Raw genomic sequence first — 15,829 nt, 5'->3', positions numbered from 1 at the left:
GTGTGTGCGTGTGTGTTACACCCAAGTCTTCAACTGCTGAGACATAAAGTCTCGTTGCAGCAGGCAGCCTAGGAGGCTGGAGGGCGCCCCAAAAAAAATAGTTTAACGTCCGTGACTTTACTGCTAGGACCGAGGTCCCGTCGCAGAGGGTAGCCAAACAGGCTAACAGACGCCCCAGTGTGTACAGGAAGAGCTTATTACACTTCAGATTTTAGCTGCTAGAATTCATAATTCCTTCGCAGCGGGCAGCCCAGGAAAGGCTGAGAAGTGCCCCAGTGAACCCTGTCACCTGGGAGTGACACAGATCCAAACGCTCAAGCTCTTCCTATAACTGTCCCTTTATGACCGGCTGAAGTTCTTTTGTTTGTGTTCGGTTCGGGTACAGCAGCACGGGTTCAAGTCAGAAGCTTGACACTCACTGGCTTATTTATAGGAGAAAGAAAGAGAAAAGAAATAAAGAAACTTGGTTCAGTGTATATATATATATATTTTATAAGTGAATGAGGGCACCCTACTTGTTCCCAAAGTTTATAGCTAAATCACCTTACCAAAGGTGATTTACAATAGAAATGAAGCAGTTTGACTTTAAGAAAACTATAATAAAGTAACTAACTTACAACAGAGAGACAATTAGAGTGTACACATAAAGAAAACACATTGCAGGTACAATTCTCACCCCTGCGTTCCAGACTTGGCGTGGCCAGCGTCTTTCTCTCAATCCCTCGGGAAGAAGTAGGGCGAGGTTGGGCGTCCCACGGACCTCGGGAGACAATCAATACCTGCCAGCAGGTGTAGGTGATTGGAGCTCAAATTGGGCAGGCAACTCAACCCTCTTTATACCCCTTGGGTCACATGGGCTTCTTCCTGGTCTCAAGTGGCCAATTAGGAAAAATGGCTTTGAATGCCAAGTTTCCCACGAAGGGTGCAAAGCATAATTCACACCTGGGAAGATGCAGACAATGGGCACCTCTGGTATGTGATGGGCGAAGATTCCTCTCCCGAGACAGTGCAGGCGTGTCAATTACTGATACTAGCCATCACGGCGACGGGAGGCCTCCCAGTCGTCAGCTAGCCCATTTACTGTCTGGTTTCTGTTTATGGTAGAGTCAGGGACAGGCACCACACCTGCGTTCCCAGGGCATTAAAGGCTGACTGCCTTTCTCTTGCTCTCTGGGGGAGGAGAAAAACAAGATGGGGTTCGTGGAAAAACAAGATGGGGTTTGTGTCTGGCTACATTCCACCCCCTTGACACGCCTCACTATGTCTCAGAACGCAAGATGGCGGTGATGCCAGCACCTTTTGCCCTTCTTGGAGGAAGCTAAAATCGCCCTATCGGCAGGGTCTGATCAGATAATTTTGGATCAAGGGATTGATTAGGATCGCTTCCCAACGCCATATACTGGACCTGTACAGAGGAGGTAGCAGTGTACACCAAATGCTTAACAATACATAGAAGCATGCAGCAAGCAATTACAACAAGTAAAACGGTTAATATAGTATTTACAATAGAGTGAAGGAATGGAGTTAATGAAAATCCTAGGTGTTGGGCTAGCCAATCTAGCCATGAGGCTTTTCCATCCTCAGTTACAGCATGTAGTACCTTAACAGCGCCCTTTATAGCAAGTACATCTTGTTCAATTTGTCCTGATTTATTTACATAGAAGCAGCAAGATTGGTTGATTACCGCACATACTCCCCCCTGTTGGGCCAAAACTGCGTCCAAGGCTATTCTGTTCTGCAGGGCAAAACGGGCTACTGATTGAATTTGCTCGTTAAGCAAGCCCAGAGCATCTGCAGTGTGGTTGAGTGCCTGTTCTATTTGCCCAGATACATTTACTATTGCCTTCTCTAGCTCAGCTACTCCAAGCCAGGGCAGGAGCGTACAGACGAACTGGTGGAAGCCTGTGGGACGTATTATAAGGGGATTAGTGGAAGACCTTCGTGGTGACCGGTGTAAGAAGCTCCCAAGATTAGTAATACCAGGAGCCATAATGTGAGGGTGTACAGTGAGTCCCCCAGGGGCAGCGTGCCCCATTGAGCAGCGCCCCATCCAATTCAGTGGCAGATACTTGTACGCTTTCTGCCTGCAAATGAAAAAGAGTCCTGGCTCCTCCTTCAGAATGGGGGAGTAGGGTCCCTTATACCACCCTGTTCCAGTGGGTCCTTTCTTTGGGGTATGGTGGGTAGCACAGTAACTATCATTAGCAGCTGTGCAATGCAAGGCAAGCAGCAAGTCCTGTAGGACCTGGTCCGCTGCAAAAAGCTCTGTCCTAGGGCACTGATTTGGGAGTAGGGTATTACTGGTTACCAGTGTGGGGTTGTATATTTGACCGGTGTTAGGAATTATGAATAATGACTGATTGTACCAGGCTTTCCCCTCCAGGTATTGGCTGAAGTTTAGGGGAATAATGGTGACATTGCTAGATAGTGGTGTGCCAACGTGGGAGATATTATATCCCCTGCACCTTAAGGGTTTTTGGTGGGTTGCACTGGGATAGACATCCCAGACCTTTAATTTCTTATTAAAACTTACAATGTGGGTGCACTGCTGATTCCCTAACCACCCGAGGTGAGGTCCTGTACCATTTTTGTTCTCAAAGCAGATGGGGTATACTTCCCTAGAGGTTCCTGTTATATACTCCAGAGGTTGACCCCATAGTGTAGGTTGCCATTGTCCATGCCACCCCCAAGTTCCCTTCCCAGAGTCATTTAAAAGTTTGTAGTCGCTGGAGCTGCTGTCATCAAACCAGGCTGGTCCCCACTTGAAAACGTTGCTCTTGTTCCACCAGTCATTTAAGTTTAAAGGGACAAATTCAACTCCCAGTCCTGTGGGGGAACCTAGCAGGGTGCATATCCAGCAGTTTGTAGCATCGGCTGCAGAGGCAATAGTCTGGATAGCATTCCTGAGAGGGTGCTCTGGTACAGCGGAGATCGCAGTGATTAGGAGAAACAGCACAGCTCGATCCGGAGTCATGCTGCGTCTTGAATTGGGTTTACGCTGATAAGTGAAAAGCCCTCGAGGCAATGAGGTATTGTTCTCTTGTTAACTCCTTCCCCCTGCAACAAAACAAAAAGTCAGCCGGTCTTGGATACAATCCAAGCCTCAGAAATGGTTAGTGGCAGTTTGTTGGGGTTTGCAATAATCCAAACGCCCTTGTCTTTATAAGACTGAAGTACACAGGTATGTGTGCCCAGGCTGGGGTGTTTGACCACAACAGTATCCCCAGGGGCATATTTGGAGTCCGTTAGTGGTGCCCCTGGAGCCAGAGAGGCTTTCCTTGTAGGGAAAAATCCTTTGCTAATTGGGCTACCCGTAGGGGTTTGCCGATTGTTTAGCCGTTGAACCACGGCATCCAGTCTGCCTCCCCAGGTTCCCTCCGTAGGCTTAAGGTGGTATTTTAGCAGTCCATTCCATCTCTCAATTATGCCATTGGACTGAGGTCGGTATGGGAGGTGAAAGGTCCATTGGACTCCATTCTGGAGAGCCCACTCCTGGACAGGCTTGTTTTTAAAATGTGAGCCATTGTCAGATTGAATTTCCTGAGGTGTTGGGACAAGTGCAATTAAGCGATTCAGTCCCATAATTGTGGACAGTCCTGTTGCTAAACGAGTAGGGTAAGCGAACCCTATACCTGAGATAACTTCCACTCCTGTGAGAATGTATTTCCATCCTTGCCTGGTGGTGGACAATGGACCCACATAATCGACCTGCCAGGTCCCCCATAGCGTTTTCCCATCCCTTAGTTTGGCAAACCGTTGTCCTTCCGTGATATGCCTCCTGGTCTCAGCACATGTAGTGCAGGCTTGCACTAAATCCCTAGGGTATGTCTACACTACCCTCCTAGTTCGAACTAGGAGGGTAATGTATGCATACCGCACTTGCTAATGAAGCCCGGGATTTGAATTTCCCGGGCTTCATTAGCATAAGCGGGGAGCCGCCATTTTTAAATCCCCGCTGCTTCGAACCCCGTGTAGCGCGGCTACACGGGGCTCGAACTAGGTAGTTCGGACTAGGGTGCCTATTCCGAACTACCGGTACACCCCGTTTCACGAGGAGTACCGGTAGTTCGGAATAGGACCCTAGTCCGAACTACCTAGTTCGAGCCCCGTGTAGCCGCGCTACACGGGGTTCGAAGCAGCGGGGATTTAAAAATGGCGGCTCCCCGCTTATGCTAATGAAGCCCGGGAAATTCAAATCCCGGGCTTCATTAGCAAGTGCGGTATGCATACATTACCCCGCTAGTTCGAACTAGCGGGGTAGTGTAGACATACCCCCAGCCTGTTGGTGGGTGATGGGCCACCCCCTGATATGTGCCTGCTTCACCAGCTCCTCACTCCCCGTGTGTCCCAGATTTTCATGCAGCCAGATGTATAAGCGTTCCCAGTCCACCTGGGTAACAGAGATCTGTGCTGCTTCATCAGCTAGGTTATTCAATTGTGCAGTCGGGGTGTTATTCTTTTGGTGTGCTGACACATGTCCAATACTTAGGGGTTGCTGGGTGGCATGGTGGTATATCCACTTCCAGTACCCTAATCCCCATATGGATTTCCCTCCTATTTCCCAGTGGTTATTTTTCCAGTTAGTTATCCACTGGGTGGCTCCTGCCCATACAGCATAGGAGTCTGTATAGATAGTACTGGCACCTGCTTCACAAGCCAGCTTTATTGTTGCTAGTTCTGCAAGCTGAGCTGATCCGTCCACATCGGTGGTTAAGGGTGTGGTGGAATTGTCTGCTGGGACAGCTGCAGCCTTTCCTTTCCATCTCCCTTTAATCAATTTAGCACTACCGTCTGTGAACCACACTCCCTCAGGGTGAGATGGGTCAAATGCAGCGGCATTTTGAATGGGAGAGGGCTGCGGGGGCAGGTGATATTCATTGGGCAATCCTACCCTCCACAGAGACTCCTTAATCATAGTGGGGTTCTGTGCGGAGTTTGCACCATCCACCCTGTAGTGTATGTACAGTGCCCATTTCTGGGTGGTCATTTTCTGTGCTACTCCTGGCGGCAGCTCCTTTCCTTCCAATATGGGCTTAATAATTGGAAGAGGAGTGTGTATGGTTATAGCGTGATTTTGTGTTAGCTCCTCAGTCTCCCTTAGAGCAGTATAGGCTGCCAGGAGCACTTTCTCATAGGGAGTATAATTGGCTTGCGATCCCTGCCATGACTTTGAGCCGAATTGTATGGGGCGTCGGCGTGCAGTTTCACTCTCTTGCCATAGGGCATAAGACATTCCTGTAGCTCCTATAGTGAGATACACGTGACATGGAGCATCGGGATGGATTGGACCCAGAGCTTGGTATGTGTGTATTTCGTTTATTAGCTGCCGCAGCGCTTCCTCATGTACAGGGGTCCATTCCCAAACAGCACTTTTCTTTAGCAGGTTATACAATGGTCGGGCAATTACAGCAAAACCGGGCACATGTTTTCGCCAAAACCCTAAAACTCCCAGAGTTTGCCTTAGTTGGGACTTGTCCCCAGGTGAAGGTGCCTGGCTCAGTTCCTGTACAGTGTCATCAGGCACAGACCTCCGCCCTCCCATCCAGACAGCACCCAGGAACTTCACCTCATGAGAGGGACCCTGGCACTTATCTGGGGGTAAAGCTAACCCAAGATTTTCTAAGGCAGTCTTTACTAAGTCCACAGCTTGCTGCACTTCTTCAGTAGTGTCCCCTCCTATTAGGATATCATCTATATATTGCAGCATTTGGATACTAGGTGGCCTGGTTAAACCATCTAGGACCTTTGACAGTGCCCCATGGCAAATAGTGGAGGAATGTTTGAACCCTTGGGGCATACGGGTGAATGTGTATTGGACACCCTTCCATGTAAAAGCAAATCTGTTCTGGTCTGCAGGCTGTAAAGGGACCATGAAAAACACGTCCTTTATATCTAGCACAGCTAGCCATTGCTTGTTCCAAGTCTGTATGGTATTTACAATGCTTGCTATGTTGGGGACTGCTGCTGTTAGGGGTCCTGTGTTACTGTTTAATTTTCTGTAATCAATTGTGAGCCTCCATTTACCATTAGGTTTCTTTACTGGCCATACGGGGGAGTTGTAAGGGGAGTGAGTGCGAATTAAGACTCCCCTTGTTTCCAGATCTTTAATTAGCTCAGTGACAGGCACTACAGCTTCAGCTGGGACATTGTATTGTTTTACATGAGTCACAGCTGATGGTGGGAGAGCAGGAGCTTGGGCTAGTAACCTGACACTATAGAGAGGAACTTTCCCCTCCTCCAGGATTGTTGTGCTGGGTTTGCAGCCAGCTCCGAATGCCCACCTTTCCCCACCAATGATTCCTTCCTTGCCCTTTAGGATGTCCATGCCCAGTATATTGGCATTCCCAAGTATTAACTCATGTTTCCTGGGCTGCTGGTAGGGGTTTAAAGGGATATCCAGCTTTACTTTGACCAGCGGGTAAGACACAATAGTGCCGTTTACTCCTGTAACCAAAACCTGCTTTCGGCCAGAAGGTGGAGGTCCGAGAAAGTTTTCTCTTTTAATCATGGATAATTGGGCTCCAGTATCTACCAGGAAAGAGACAACAGTCTTATCATTAACTGTTACTAAAATCCGGGGGTCGTTGTTAGGATTTTCTCTCTCTGCCTGCTCAAGTTTACTTATACAGAGAGGCTGTGTCCAGACTCCATGCCTCCGTCGACGGAGGCATGTAGATTAGCCAGATCGGAAGAGGGAAATGAAGCCGCGATTAAAATAATCGCGGCTTCATTTAAATTTAAATGGCTGCCCCGATCTGCCGATCAGCTGTTTGTCGGCAGATCGGGAGAGTCTGGACGCGATGCCCCGACAAAGAAGCCTTTCTTCATCGACACAGGTAAACCTGGTTTCACGAGGCTTACCTGTGTCGATGAAGAAAGGCTTCTTTGTCGGGGCATCGCGTCCAGACTCTCCCGATCTGCCGACAAACAGCTGATCGGCAGATCGGGGCAGCCATTTAAATTTAAATGAAGCCGCGATTATTTTAATCGCGGCTTCATTTCCCTCTTCCGAGCTGGCTAATCTACATGCCTCCGTCGACGGAGGCATGGAGTCTGGACACAGCCAGAGAGATTGGACCCCCACTTGTTAGTTTCCCTGGTCAATTTCAACAAGCGGCAGAAGCTCATGTAATTGCTGCCTTAGCTGCGCATGAGGAGGGTCGGAGCTGGAGCGGGGAGCACTAGGAGTTACTGCTGCTTTCTCCTGCTCAACCCCCTTTGAGGCAGCCGGAAGCTTTAGCTTATCGGTTGCCAGCCCATGTAATAGATCTCGGGTGAACCCTAGATCCAAGCACTGTTTCCACAATTTAGTCCTAAATTCCCTCTCCTGTGGTGTTACTTCGCGTCTAGGCCTAAAGCCTTCCTGCTTGCTTCTATAATCTCCTTTTAAATTCCGCACCTTAACTTTAACCTGCGGTGCCTCAGTTTCCCCAAATTCTCAGAGATCCCGCAGCATAAAATCAAATAAGTCCTGATAGGTCATGCGGTGGTCCTGAGCATGATTTCTTGTGGCTAGTGCTATAGCCTTATAGGATCCGGGAGCCCCTTTTAGCACTGGTCTTAAATCTCCTGTCACTACCTGTTGTTCCCATGGGCTCTCTTCCTGCCTCCCATTTTGGGGACCCCCTTGACGGAGCATAGCTATTATAGCAACAGTTTGTAGGGCTCCTTTAAGTTCATCCCCATTAATCCATGGGACGCTAGTGGGTTTACCTCTGTCAGCGTGGTGAATTCCCCGAGCCCATCTACAGGCAAAGGTCCAGATAGACTTTGGACCTTCCTGATTCCTGGGACTAAGGAATACTCCTGCACCCAGATTTACCCTGCCACACTCCCGGGAGGACAGTTGGGTATGGCCAGCTCCTGTGTCCCATATCCTAACTAGCCACTCTATCACCCCTTCCCCAGGTCTCTTGGCAAATTCGTCCTGGATCTTTCTCAACTCTGCAGGTTCATAACTGCGAGTAGTAATTCGGGTGGGTCGGGGTTCTGTCCTTTTGCTAGTGGAGGGGTTATCTTCATCAACCTCACTCATCTTTCTCAGTTAGGTCCTTTTGGTATGTGATGATGGGTCTCATGTGGACAGGGGGATTCCCTAACTCAGGGGAGGTGGGACACTCATCATCGGAGGAGTCCCAGATGTCTCCATCCCAATCCTCCGGATCTACCCAGAGAGCAGCCTCTACTTTGGCTTGATTAATTTTCGGGGCTTGCTCTCTAATCTCGCTCTCCTTTCTGCTCCCTCCCTTTTTATTATTGGAACAAGACGTTGTTCTAATTGGTGCACATCATTGCTCAGCAAGCGCGCCCGGGTGTCTAGGTTCTGGCAGCGCCGCTCTAGCTCATCCCTTTCCTTCTGTACCCTTTCAAGCTTCATTTCCAATTTTAAATGGCTTTTACATGCTGTCTGCAGGGCACCTTTAAATAGCCAAATACACGCTCCTTTCCCCTTTCCCCTTTTCATTTTACAAGCAGTTCTCCAGTTACAGAACTGCAGCCACAGTTCCTCAGGGTTTCCCCACTCCTCTTCTAACATTTCTTTATCCCATTTAGGGTCAGCCCAACCTTCCTGGGCGAAACTCTTTTCTACCTTGCTAAAATCAGTGACAGGCTTCATTCTGCTGTATTTTGAACCGATATCACAAATCCTGCCGACTACGCCAATTCTGTCAGCCGACAGTCAGGGCAGTGTGTGCGTGTGTGTTACACCCAAGTCTTCAACTGCTGAGACGCAAAGTCTCGTTGCAGTGGGCAGCCTAGGAGGCTGGAGGGTGCCCCGAAAAATAGTTTAACGTCTGTGACTTTACTGCTAGGACCGGGATCCTGTCGCAGAGGGCAGCCAACAGGCTCTCAGATGCCCTGGTGTGTGTGCACGCTATACACCCAAGACTTCAACTGCTGAGACCGGGGTCCCTTGCAGCGGGCAACCTGGAGGAGGTTGACGGGCGCCCCAATGAGTTTATAGGGAGAGCTTATAACATCTCAGATTTTAGCTGCTAGGATACTGAAATCCCTTCGCAGCGGGCAGCCTGGGGAGGCTGAGAGGTGCCCCAATGGATCTGTCCCCTGGAAGCGACACGATCCAAAACGCCCAAGCTCTTCCTATACCTGTCCCCTTTGACCGGCTGAAGTTCTTTTGTTTGTGTTCGGTTCAGGTACAGCAGCACGGGTTCAAGTCAGAAGCCTGACACGCACTGGCTTATTTATAGGAGAAAGAAAGAGAAAAGAAATAAAGAAACGTTGCTCTTTCTCCTGCCCCCGGCAGAGGACCCAAGAGTCCATGGGAGGGTCCCTGCTCTGCCAGGGGAAGGGATGGATCAGACCCCAGAGCACCAGGCCCTGGGGCACAGACAGGGGCAGCCCTGGGCCCATGGCAGGCAGCTGGGGAGCTGCTGAGAGCAGAGCTCTGGTCCTGTTCCCCTTTTCCTCTCTCCCCCTGCCTGAGCTCAGCTTCTCTCTCCCTCCGCCCAGCCCCCGCTGGGACCCCCTCAGCTCCCTGGGGCCCCTCTTCCTTCTGTCACCCCTGAGTCAGCCTCCTGCCATGGCTGGGACAGAGACACCCCCGTTCCCTCCACACGGCACCTGGGCACCCCCAGGGCAGGACTCGCCTTGTTCAGCCTCTTCCCGCCCAGCCCAGCTGGGGCCGGTCCCTGCCCCTCCCTGCTGGCTCTGCGGGGTTTGGGTGCTGGGCCGGAGGCTGAGCAGCCTGCTGGGGGGCAGGTCGGAGCTCGGCCCAGAGCCCCAGTGCGGCGGGAAAGGAGCCGAGCCCAGATGGGCCGTGCGGGGGAGACGTGTCCCAGGGGGAATCACAAACCCTGCCCAGAGGCAGCTGGGACCCAGGGACATTTCAATGGGGAGGGGCCCAGCCGAGGGCAGGGCCTGGATCCAGCCAGCCCTGACCAGGCAGTTTCCATCCCGTCCCTCTGGGGTCCCCGGCCCAGAGTCGCTTGTCCCCGGCCCAGGGAGAGGGGGCAGATTCCCAGTGTCAGGGCCCCTCTGATCCCTTCTCTCTGCCACGACCCCTCCCTGCCGGGGAGTGAGCTGCCCCTTGGGCTGGGCCGAGACCTCAGGGCTGCTCCCCACTCAGAGCCGGGCGCCCCTGGAGGCAGGAGAGTCCCTGAGTCACTGCCCAGCTGGGGCAGATTCTGTCCCTGACGCCACCGACCCCCCCAGGGCCGACACGGCGCATCCCGAACTCATCCTGTCCGAGGATGGGAAACGTGTGAGATGGGAACGGACACAGTAGCCACTGCCCGACATCCCAGAGAGATTTGACACTGTGCTCTGTGTGCTGGGCCAGGAGGGCTTCACCTCGGGGAGACATTACTGGGAGGTGGAGGTGAGGGATGGGCGAGACTGGGCTGTGGGGGTGGCCAGAGAGTCTGTGAGCAGAAAGGGAGGGATCAGATGGAGCCCCCAGGGTGGGATCTGGGCTGTGGGGCAGTGGTGGGATGAGTTCCAGCCTCTCACTGAGCCTGCGACCCCCCCTGACCCTGAGCCCCCCCAGCAGGATCCGGGTTTGTCTGGACTGTGACCGGGGGCAAGTGACATTTATCGAAGCTGGAACCGAGGCCCCGATCTTCACTTTCCCGCCGGGTTCCCTCCCTGGGGAGAGAATCCGACCCTGCGTCCGGGTGGGGGACACAGACACCGAGCTCCGACTGTCTCCCTGACACCAGCCCCTCTGACCTCACACCCCCCAGTCTCTGTGACCCTGGAGGACTCCCCTGTACCCCGCACCTGGCTCCTCCTCTGTGACCCCAGAAGCTCCTCCCCCTCCCTCCATGCAGCTCCACTTACGGGAGGTGGAAGGACCCTACTGCAGCCCCAGGGAGCAGACAGGCCCTGAAGGGCAGAGCTGGGGGCTGGGCAGGGGCAGAGCTAACAGCCGGGCTGGGGACAGGCAGAGTTCAGATCAGGTCACACAAATCGACCAACCCAACGGCTCTGCCCCTCACTAGCCCCCCCTGCCTTGGGGATTCTGGGGGCCAGTTGGGCTCAGGAAAGTAGCCAGCCCTGGCTCCTGAATCTGCTGCCTGCTGGGACCGTTGCTCTGCTCTGCAGAGCTGGAGACAAGGAGCGAGCTCCAGGCAGGTGCTGGGCTATTGCAATGCTGAACGGCGCTGCCTGGAATTGTAGCTGCCCAGAAAATCCCTGGCACGACGCTGTGAGCCCCCAGCCTGAGTGACGGGGGATGGGAGTGTCTGGGACAAGCCAGCAGGCCCGGCAGGGAGCTGCCTGAGCTAGTCTATGGGAGGCGCTCACCAGGGAACATCAGAGCAGCCAGACTGGGTCAGACCAAGACCCATCCTGCCCCATGTCCTGTTGGCCCACAGTGGCCAGTGCCAGATGCCCCAGAGGGAGGGAACAGACCAGGGAACCATCCAGTGATCCCTCCTGTCACCCATACCCAGCCCCCAAAACACAGAGGCCTGGGCCCCCTCCCTGCCCAGCCCCTGTGTAACTTTTGTGTCGGGAACTGTGTGTGAATCATTTGCTTTAATAAAATGTTTCCATCTGCTCCTGTCTGGTTGCTCTCTGGTGTGTTCCCCCGTCTAGGAAATGGATTGTTGCCACAAAGGGGGATTTCTTGCGCAAGAAACCGCTATGGCTAAAATGGCCATCAGAGCTTTCTTGCGCAAGAGGGCATCCACACTGCCATGGATGCTCTTGTGCAAAAGCACATGACAGTGTAGACGCGCTCTTGTGGAAGACTTTTTGCGCAAGAACTCTTCCGTAAAACAGTTCTTGCGCAAGAAGCTGCCAGTGTAGACGTAGCCTGAGGGATACAGGAGTCGGAGTAAGAAGTCCTACAGCTTGGCAATATTTTGAAACCATTTTGAAATAACTACCTGCTGTGTAGATGTGGACTAACTTAGAGTACGTCTACACTACAGCGCTAGTTCGAACTAACTTAGTTCGAATTAGTTAATTCGAACTAAGCTAGTTCGAACTAGCGCATCTAGAACTAAAAACTAGTTCGAACTAGCGTTTTGCTAGTTCGAACTAGCGCGTCCACACTGATTGGACGCAGGGGGGCATTTAAGGGCAGCTGAAACCGGTTCTGGCAGGGCATCAGGTCAGCAGTTGCTTTGTGTGGCTGCTGTCTGAGGCTATCTGAGGCTCGTGCTTAAAGGGACCCCCCCTGGACAGCCGGTTCTCAGCTTTTCCTGCTTGCTTGCCAACCTCGCCGAGGGACAGCAAAGCGTCGGTCTCTGTGCCCGTCTGTGTCGGTGCTTCCCTTCGGGGGGGACCGCCGCAGGTGGCAACATGGAGCCACGGCTCGCCCTGCACCTTCTGGTGCACGTTCTGGACTTGCTGCTGCAAGCCTGCCACCAATGGCTCGAGGCTGCCTGGCACCACCTGGGGAACGTCAGCCCCCTGCCTCTCCGCCTGGCCGCCCTGGGGGCCGTGGAGGAGCCGCGGCGGCGCCCCGGCACCGGCGTGCCCCGCCGCATCTGGCGTCTGGACACCAGCAGCAACTGGTGGGACCGCATCGTCCTGGAGCACTGGGACGACCGACAGTGGACCCAGAACTTTAGGATGAGGAGGGACACCTTCCTGGAGCTCTGCGAGTGGCTCGCCCCTGCCCTGCAAAGAAGGGACACTCGCATGAGGCCCGCCATCCCCCTCCAGAAGCGGGTGGCCATCGCCCTCTGGAAGCTCTCCACGCCGGACAGCTACCGATCCGTCGGGAACCAGTTCGGCGTGGGGAGATCCACTGTCGGAGCAGTGCTCATGCAGGTACGGCGCTCGTCAGCCACCGAGCCGGGGGGGAGGGGGGCTGCGAGGAGGGGATGGGCCGCCCCAGGGACAAAGGGGGGGGCGGGAGGAGGCGAAGGCGCCCCGCACCGGAGGGGTCGGGCTGTCCCGGCCGTACTACACGCCGCCAGGGGGGTTGCTTCCGGGAGTGGGGTGCGGGGCACTTCCAGGACATGCACGCTCCCAGCCACCCGGGCGCCCCACTGATTGACGCTTTGCTGTGTCTCTCTCCGCAGGTGGTCAAGGCCATCAACCGGGTGCTGCTCCGCAGGGTGGTCCGCCTCGCCGACCCGGATGCCATCATCCGGGGATTCGGCGCCCTCGGCTTCCCCAACTGCGGGGGGGCCATCGACGGGACGCACATCCCCATCCGTGCCCCGGAACACCAGGCGTCCCGGTACGTGAACCGCAAGGGGTACTTCTCCGTCATCCTGCAGGCCGTGTGTGACCACCGGGGACAGTTCACGGACATAAATGTGGGCTGGTCCGGCAAAGCACACGACGCCCGGGTGTACCGGAACTCCTCCGTGTGCCAGCGGCTGCAGGACGGGACCTTCTTCCCCGACCGCCACATCAGGGTCGGGGACGTGGACATGCCCGTCTGCCTGGTGGGGGATGCCGCCTACCCACTGCAGCCGTGGCTCATGAAGCCCTACACGGGGCACCTCAATCCCTCCCGCCAGGCCTTCAATAACAGGCTGAGCAGGGCCCGCATCGTGGTGGAGGGGGCCTTCGGGCGACTGAAAGCCCGCTTTCGATGCCTCCTCACCCGTCTGGACCTGGCCGAGCACAACATCCCTCCCGTGGTGGCGGCATGTTGTGTGCTCCACAATTTGTGTGAGCGGAAGGGGGAGGCTTTCTTGCCAGCCTGGATGGCTGAGGCTGACCGCATGGCTGGACACTACGGTCAGCCCCGCACCGCCGCCGTCCGGGAAGCCCAGCGGGGGGCCATCCGGATCCGGGAAGCCCTGCGGGAGAGCTTCCAGGTGGAGGAGGAGGAGGACTGACCTCTCCCTGCATGCCCCACCGGGGCCTTCTTCCACCCTACCCCCCCCCTTCCCCTTTCCCCTCCCTATCTACTGTACAATAAAGACACCTGTTTTTCAAACAAAAACGTCTGTTTATTTCAGAGAACTGGGGTGGGGGAGGGAGGAATGAAGGTGGGAGAAGGGAGGGGGAAACCTGGGATGAGGGAGCTGGAAGGGGAGGGGAGGGAAGGGAGGAAGGGAAAGGAAAGCTCAGGGGTGGGAGTCTGGGTGCCTCTCCCGTCTCGCCACACTGCGGGTCCGGGGGCGTCGGTGGGGAATGGTTGTGGAGGGGGGGGCAGAGAGGACAGGGGGTGTGGAGGAAGCAGGAGCGGAAGCAGGAGCGGAAGCAGGAGGAGCAGGGGGAGCAAGAGGGGGAGCAAGAGGGGGAGCAAGAGGGGGAGCAGGGGGAGGAGGAAATGGAAAGCGGTCCAGCAGGCTCTGGAGGTGGCCTCGCAGGGCACGGCCCTGCTCCTCCAGGGCCTCCAGACTCCTCTGGCGCAGCCTGAGGTCCTCCTGGACCCAGTGGTCCTGGAGACGGAGCTGTCGGTCCAGGAACCGGAGATGCCGCCTCTGGTAGTCCTCCTGGTTCCTGGCTGTCCTGCTTGCCCGGGCGCGGGCGGCTGCTGCAGGCGGTGTGGTGCGCCCTGCAGGCCCCGGTGCTGCAGCTGTGGTGCAAGAAGACCAGCGGTCAATTACCCCAGGGGCCCAGGTGTGTGAAACCCAGCTCCCCTCTGCAAGGCCAGGGCCCCTGCAGGATCCCCAGCTGCTGCTCCGTGGTGGGCAAGGCCCAGGCGCACGGTCCCGGGGCTCCCTCTCGCCCCAGCCCCCCGTACACATAAGGGGAACACGAGGGTACTCACAGGTGGACGCCTCCCCGGCCTCTGATGATGCAGGCGAGCGGCTCTGTGGGGTGCCTCGGGGGTCCCGGGTCCTGGGAAGGCTGGCGGCAGGCTCCTGGCTCTCAGAGCCCTCTTCCTCCTCCTCGGTGTCCAGGAGCGGTCCCTCTGCCCCGGGGTCAATCACGTCCCGGGGGGCAGGGACGGCATGAGGCCCCAGGATGCGGTCCAGGGCATGGAAGTGGGGGCAGGCCTCCGGGTCAGCCCCTGGCAGGCAGGCCCGGGAGTAGGACTGCCGCAAGTCCTTTATTTTGCAGCGCACCTGCTCCCGGCTGCGCTGGTGGCCCCTGGCGGCCAGGCTGGCAGCCATGCGTCCATAGACGGCCGCGTTCCGGTGGCTAGTGCGGAGATCGTGGACATTTGAGGCTTCCCCCCAAACCTCGATGAGGTCCACGATCTCCGCACTTGACCAGGCGGGCGCCCGCCTTTTGCGCCCCCGGGCAGGCTCCCGGGAGCCGCCAGGCTGGTCGTGGGGAGCAGTGGAGGGCTGGGAGCCCTCGGATGGCTGGCTCATCCTGTGGCAGGTGCAGGCTGTGCAGGCACGGGTGCTTGCAGCCTTGCAACTGGCACAAAGTGAGTAGCCAGCCCGTGGCCCTTTAAGGGCTCCGGGGCCGGGAGGGGGGCAATAGAGTTTCCCTGGTGTTGGCCAGAGTGGCCACCAGGGAAACCTGGGAAGCCTTAGCCTCCCACTAGTTCGAACTAAAGGGCTACACAGCCCTTAGTTCGAACTAGCTAGTTCGAACTAGGCGTTAGTCCTCGTAAAATGAGGTTTACCTAGTTCGAACTAAGCGCTCCGTTAGTTCGAATTAAGTTCGAACTAACGGAGCGCTAGTGTAGCGCATAGGAAAGTTAGTTCGAACTAACGTCCGTTAGTTCGAACTAACTTTCTAGTGTAGACATACCCTTATTTCAAAATAAAGTTGCAGTGTAGACACAGGGTGACTGTGCGCTGTGTCAAGAAAAACTTCCTTTTGTCTTAAACCTGCTTCCTATTAATTTAATTTGGTGACTCCTAGTTCTTACGTTATGGGAACAAGAAAATAACTTCTCCTTATTCACTTTTTCCACACCCGTCAGCGATGTCTACACTGGCATGATTTTCCGGAAATGCTTTTAATGGAAAAGTTTTCCGTTAAAAGCATT

The 15,829-nt window shown here is 55.0% G+C and overlaps 1 protein-coding gene across 1 annotated transcript; it reads right to left on the bottom strand.

Moving 5' to 3' along the window:
• Window positions 1-385: 385 nt before the first annotated feature.
• LOC142824486 (endogenous retroviral envelope protein HEMO-like) lies at window positions 386-3,795 on the bottom strand. The gene has a single exon (XM_075916499.1). It carries the CDS (start codon window positions 2,972-2,974, stop codon window positions 1,319-1,321), a length of 1,656 nt encoding a protein of 551 aa, XP_075772614.1. The 5' UTR covers window positions 2,975-3,795; the 3' UTR covers window positions 386-1,318.
• Window positions 3,796-15,829: the final 12,034 nt, after the last annotated feature.

The sequence above is a fragment of the Pelodiscus sinensis genome, unplaced genomic scaffold, assembly GCF_049634645.1.
Source record: "Pelodiscus sinensis isolate JC-2024 unplaced genomic scaffold, ASM4963464v1 ctg35, whole genome shotgun sequence".
NCBI classification, from domain to species: domain Eukaryota; kingdom Metazoa; phylum Chordata; order Testudines; family Trionychidae; genus Pelodiscus; species Pelodiscus sinensis.
Note: the sequence above shows the minus strand (reverse complement) of the source record. Positions and strands in the feature narration are given on the sequence as shown.

What these genes read in the sequence shown, in the direction of transcription:
- LOC142824486 (XM_075916499.1), bottom strand. Translation starts at nt 2,974, where the DNA reads ATGACTCCGGATCGAGCTGTGCTGTTTCTCCTAATCACTGCGATCTCC.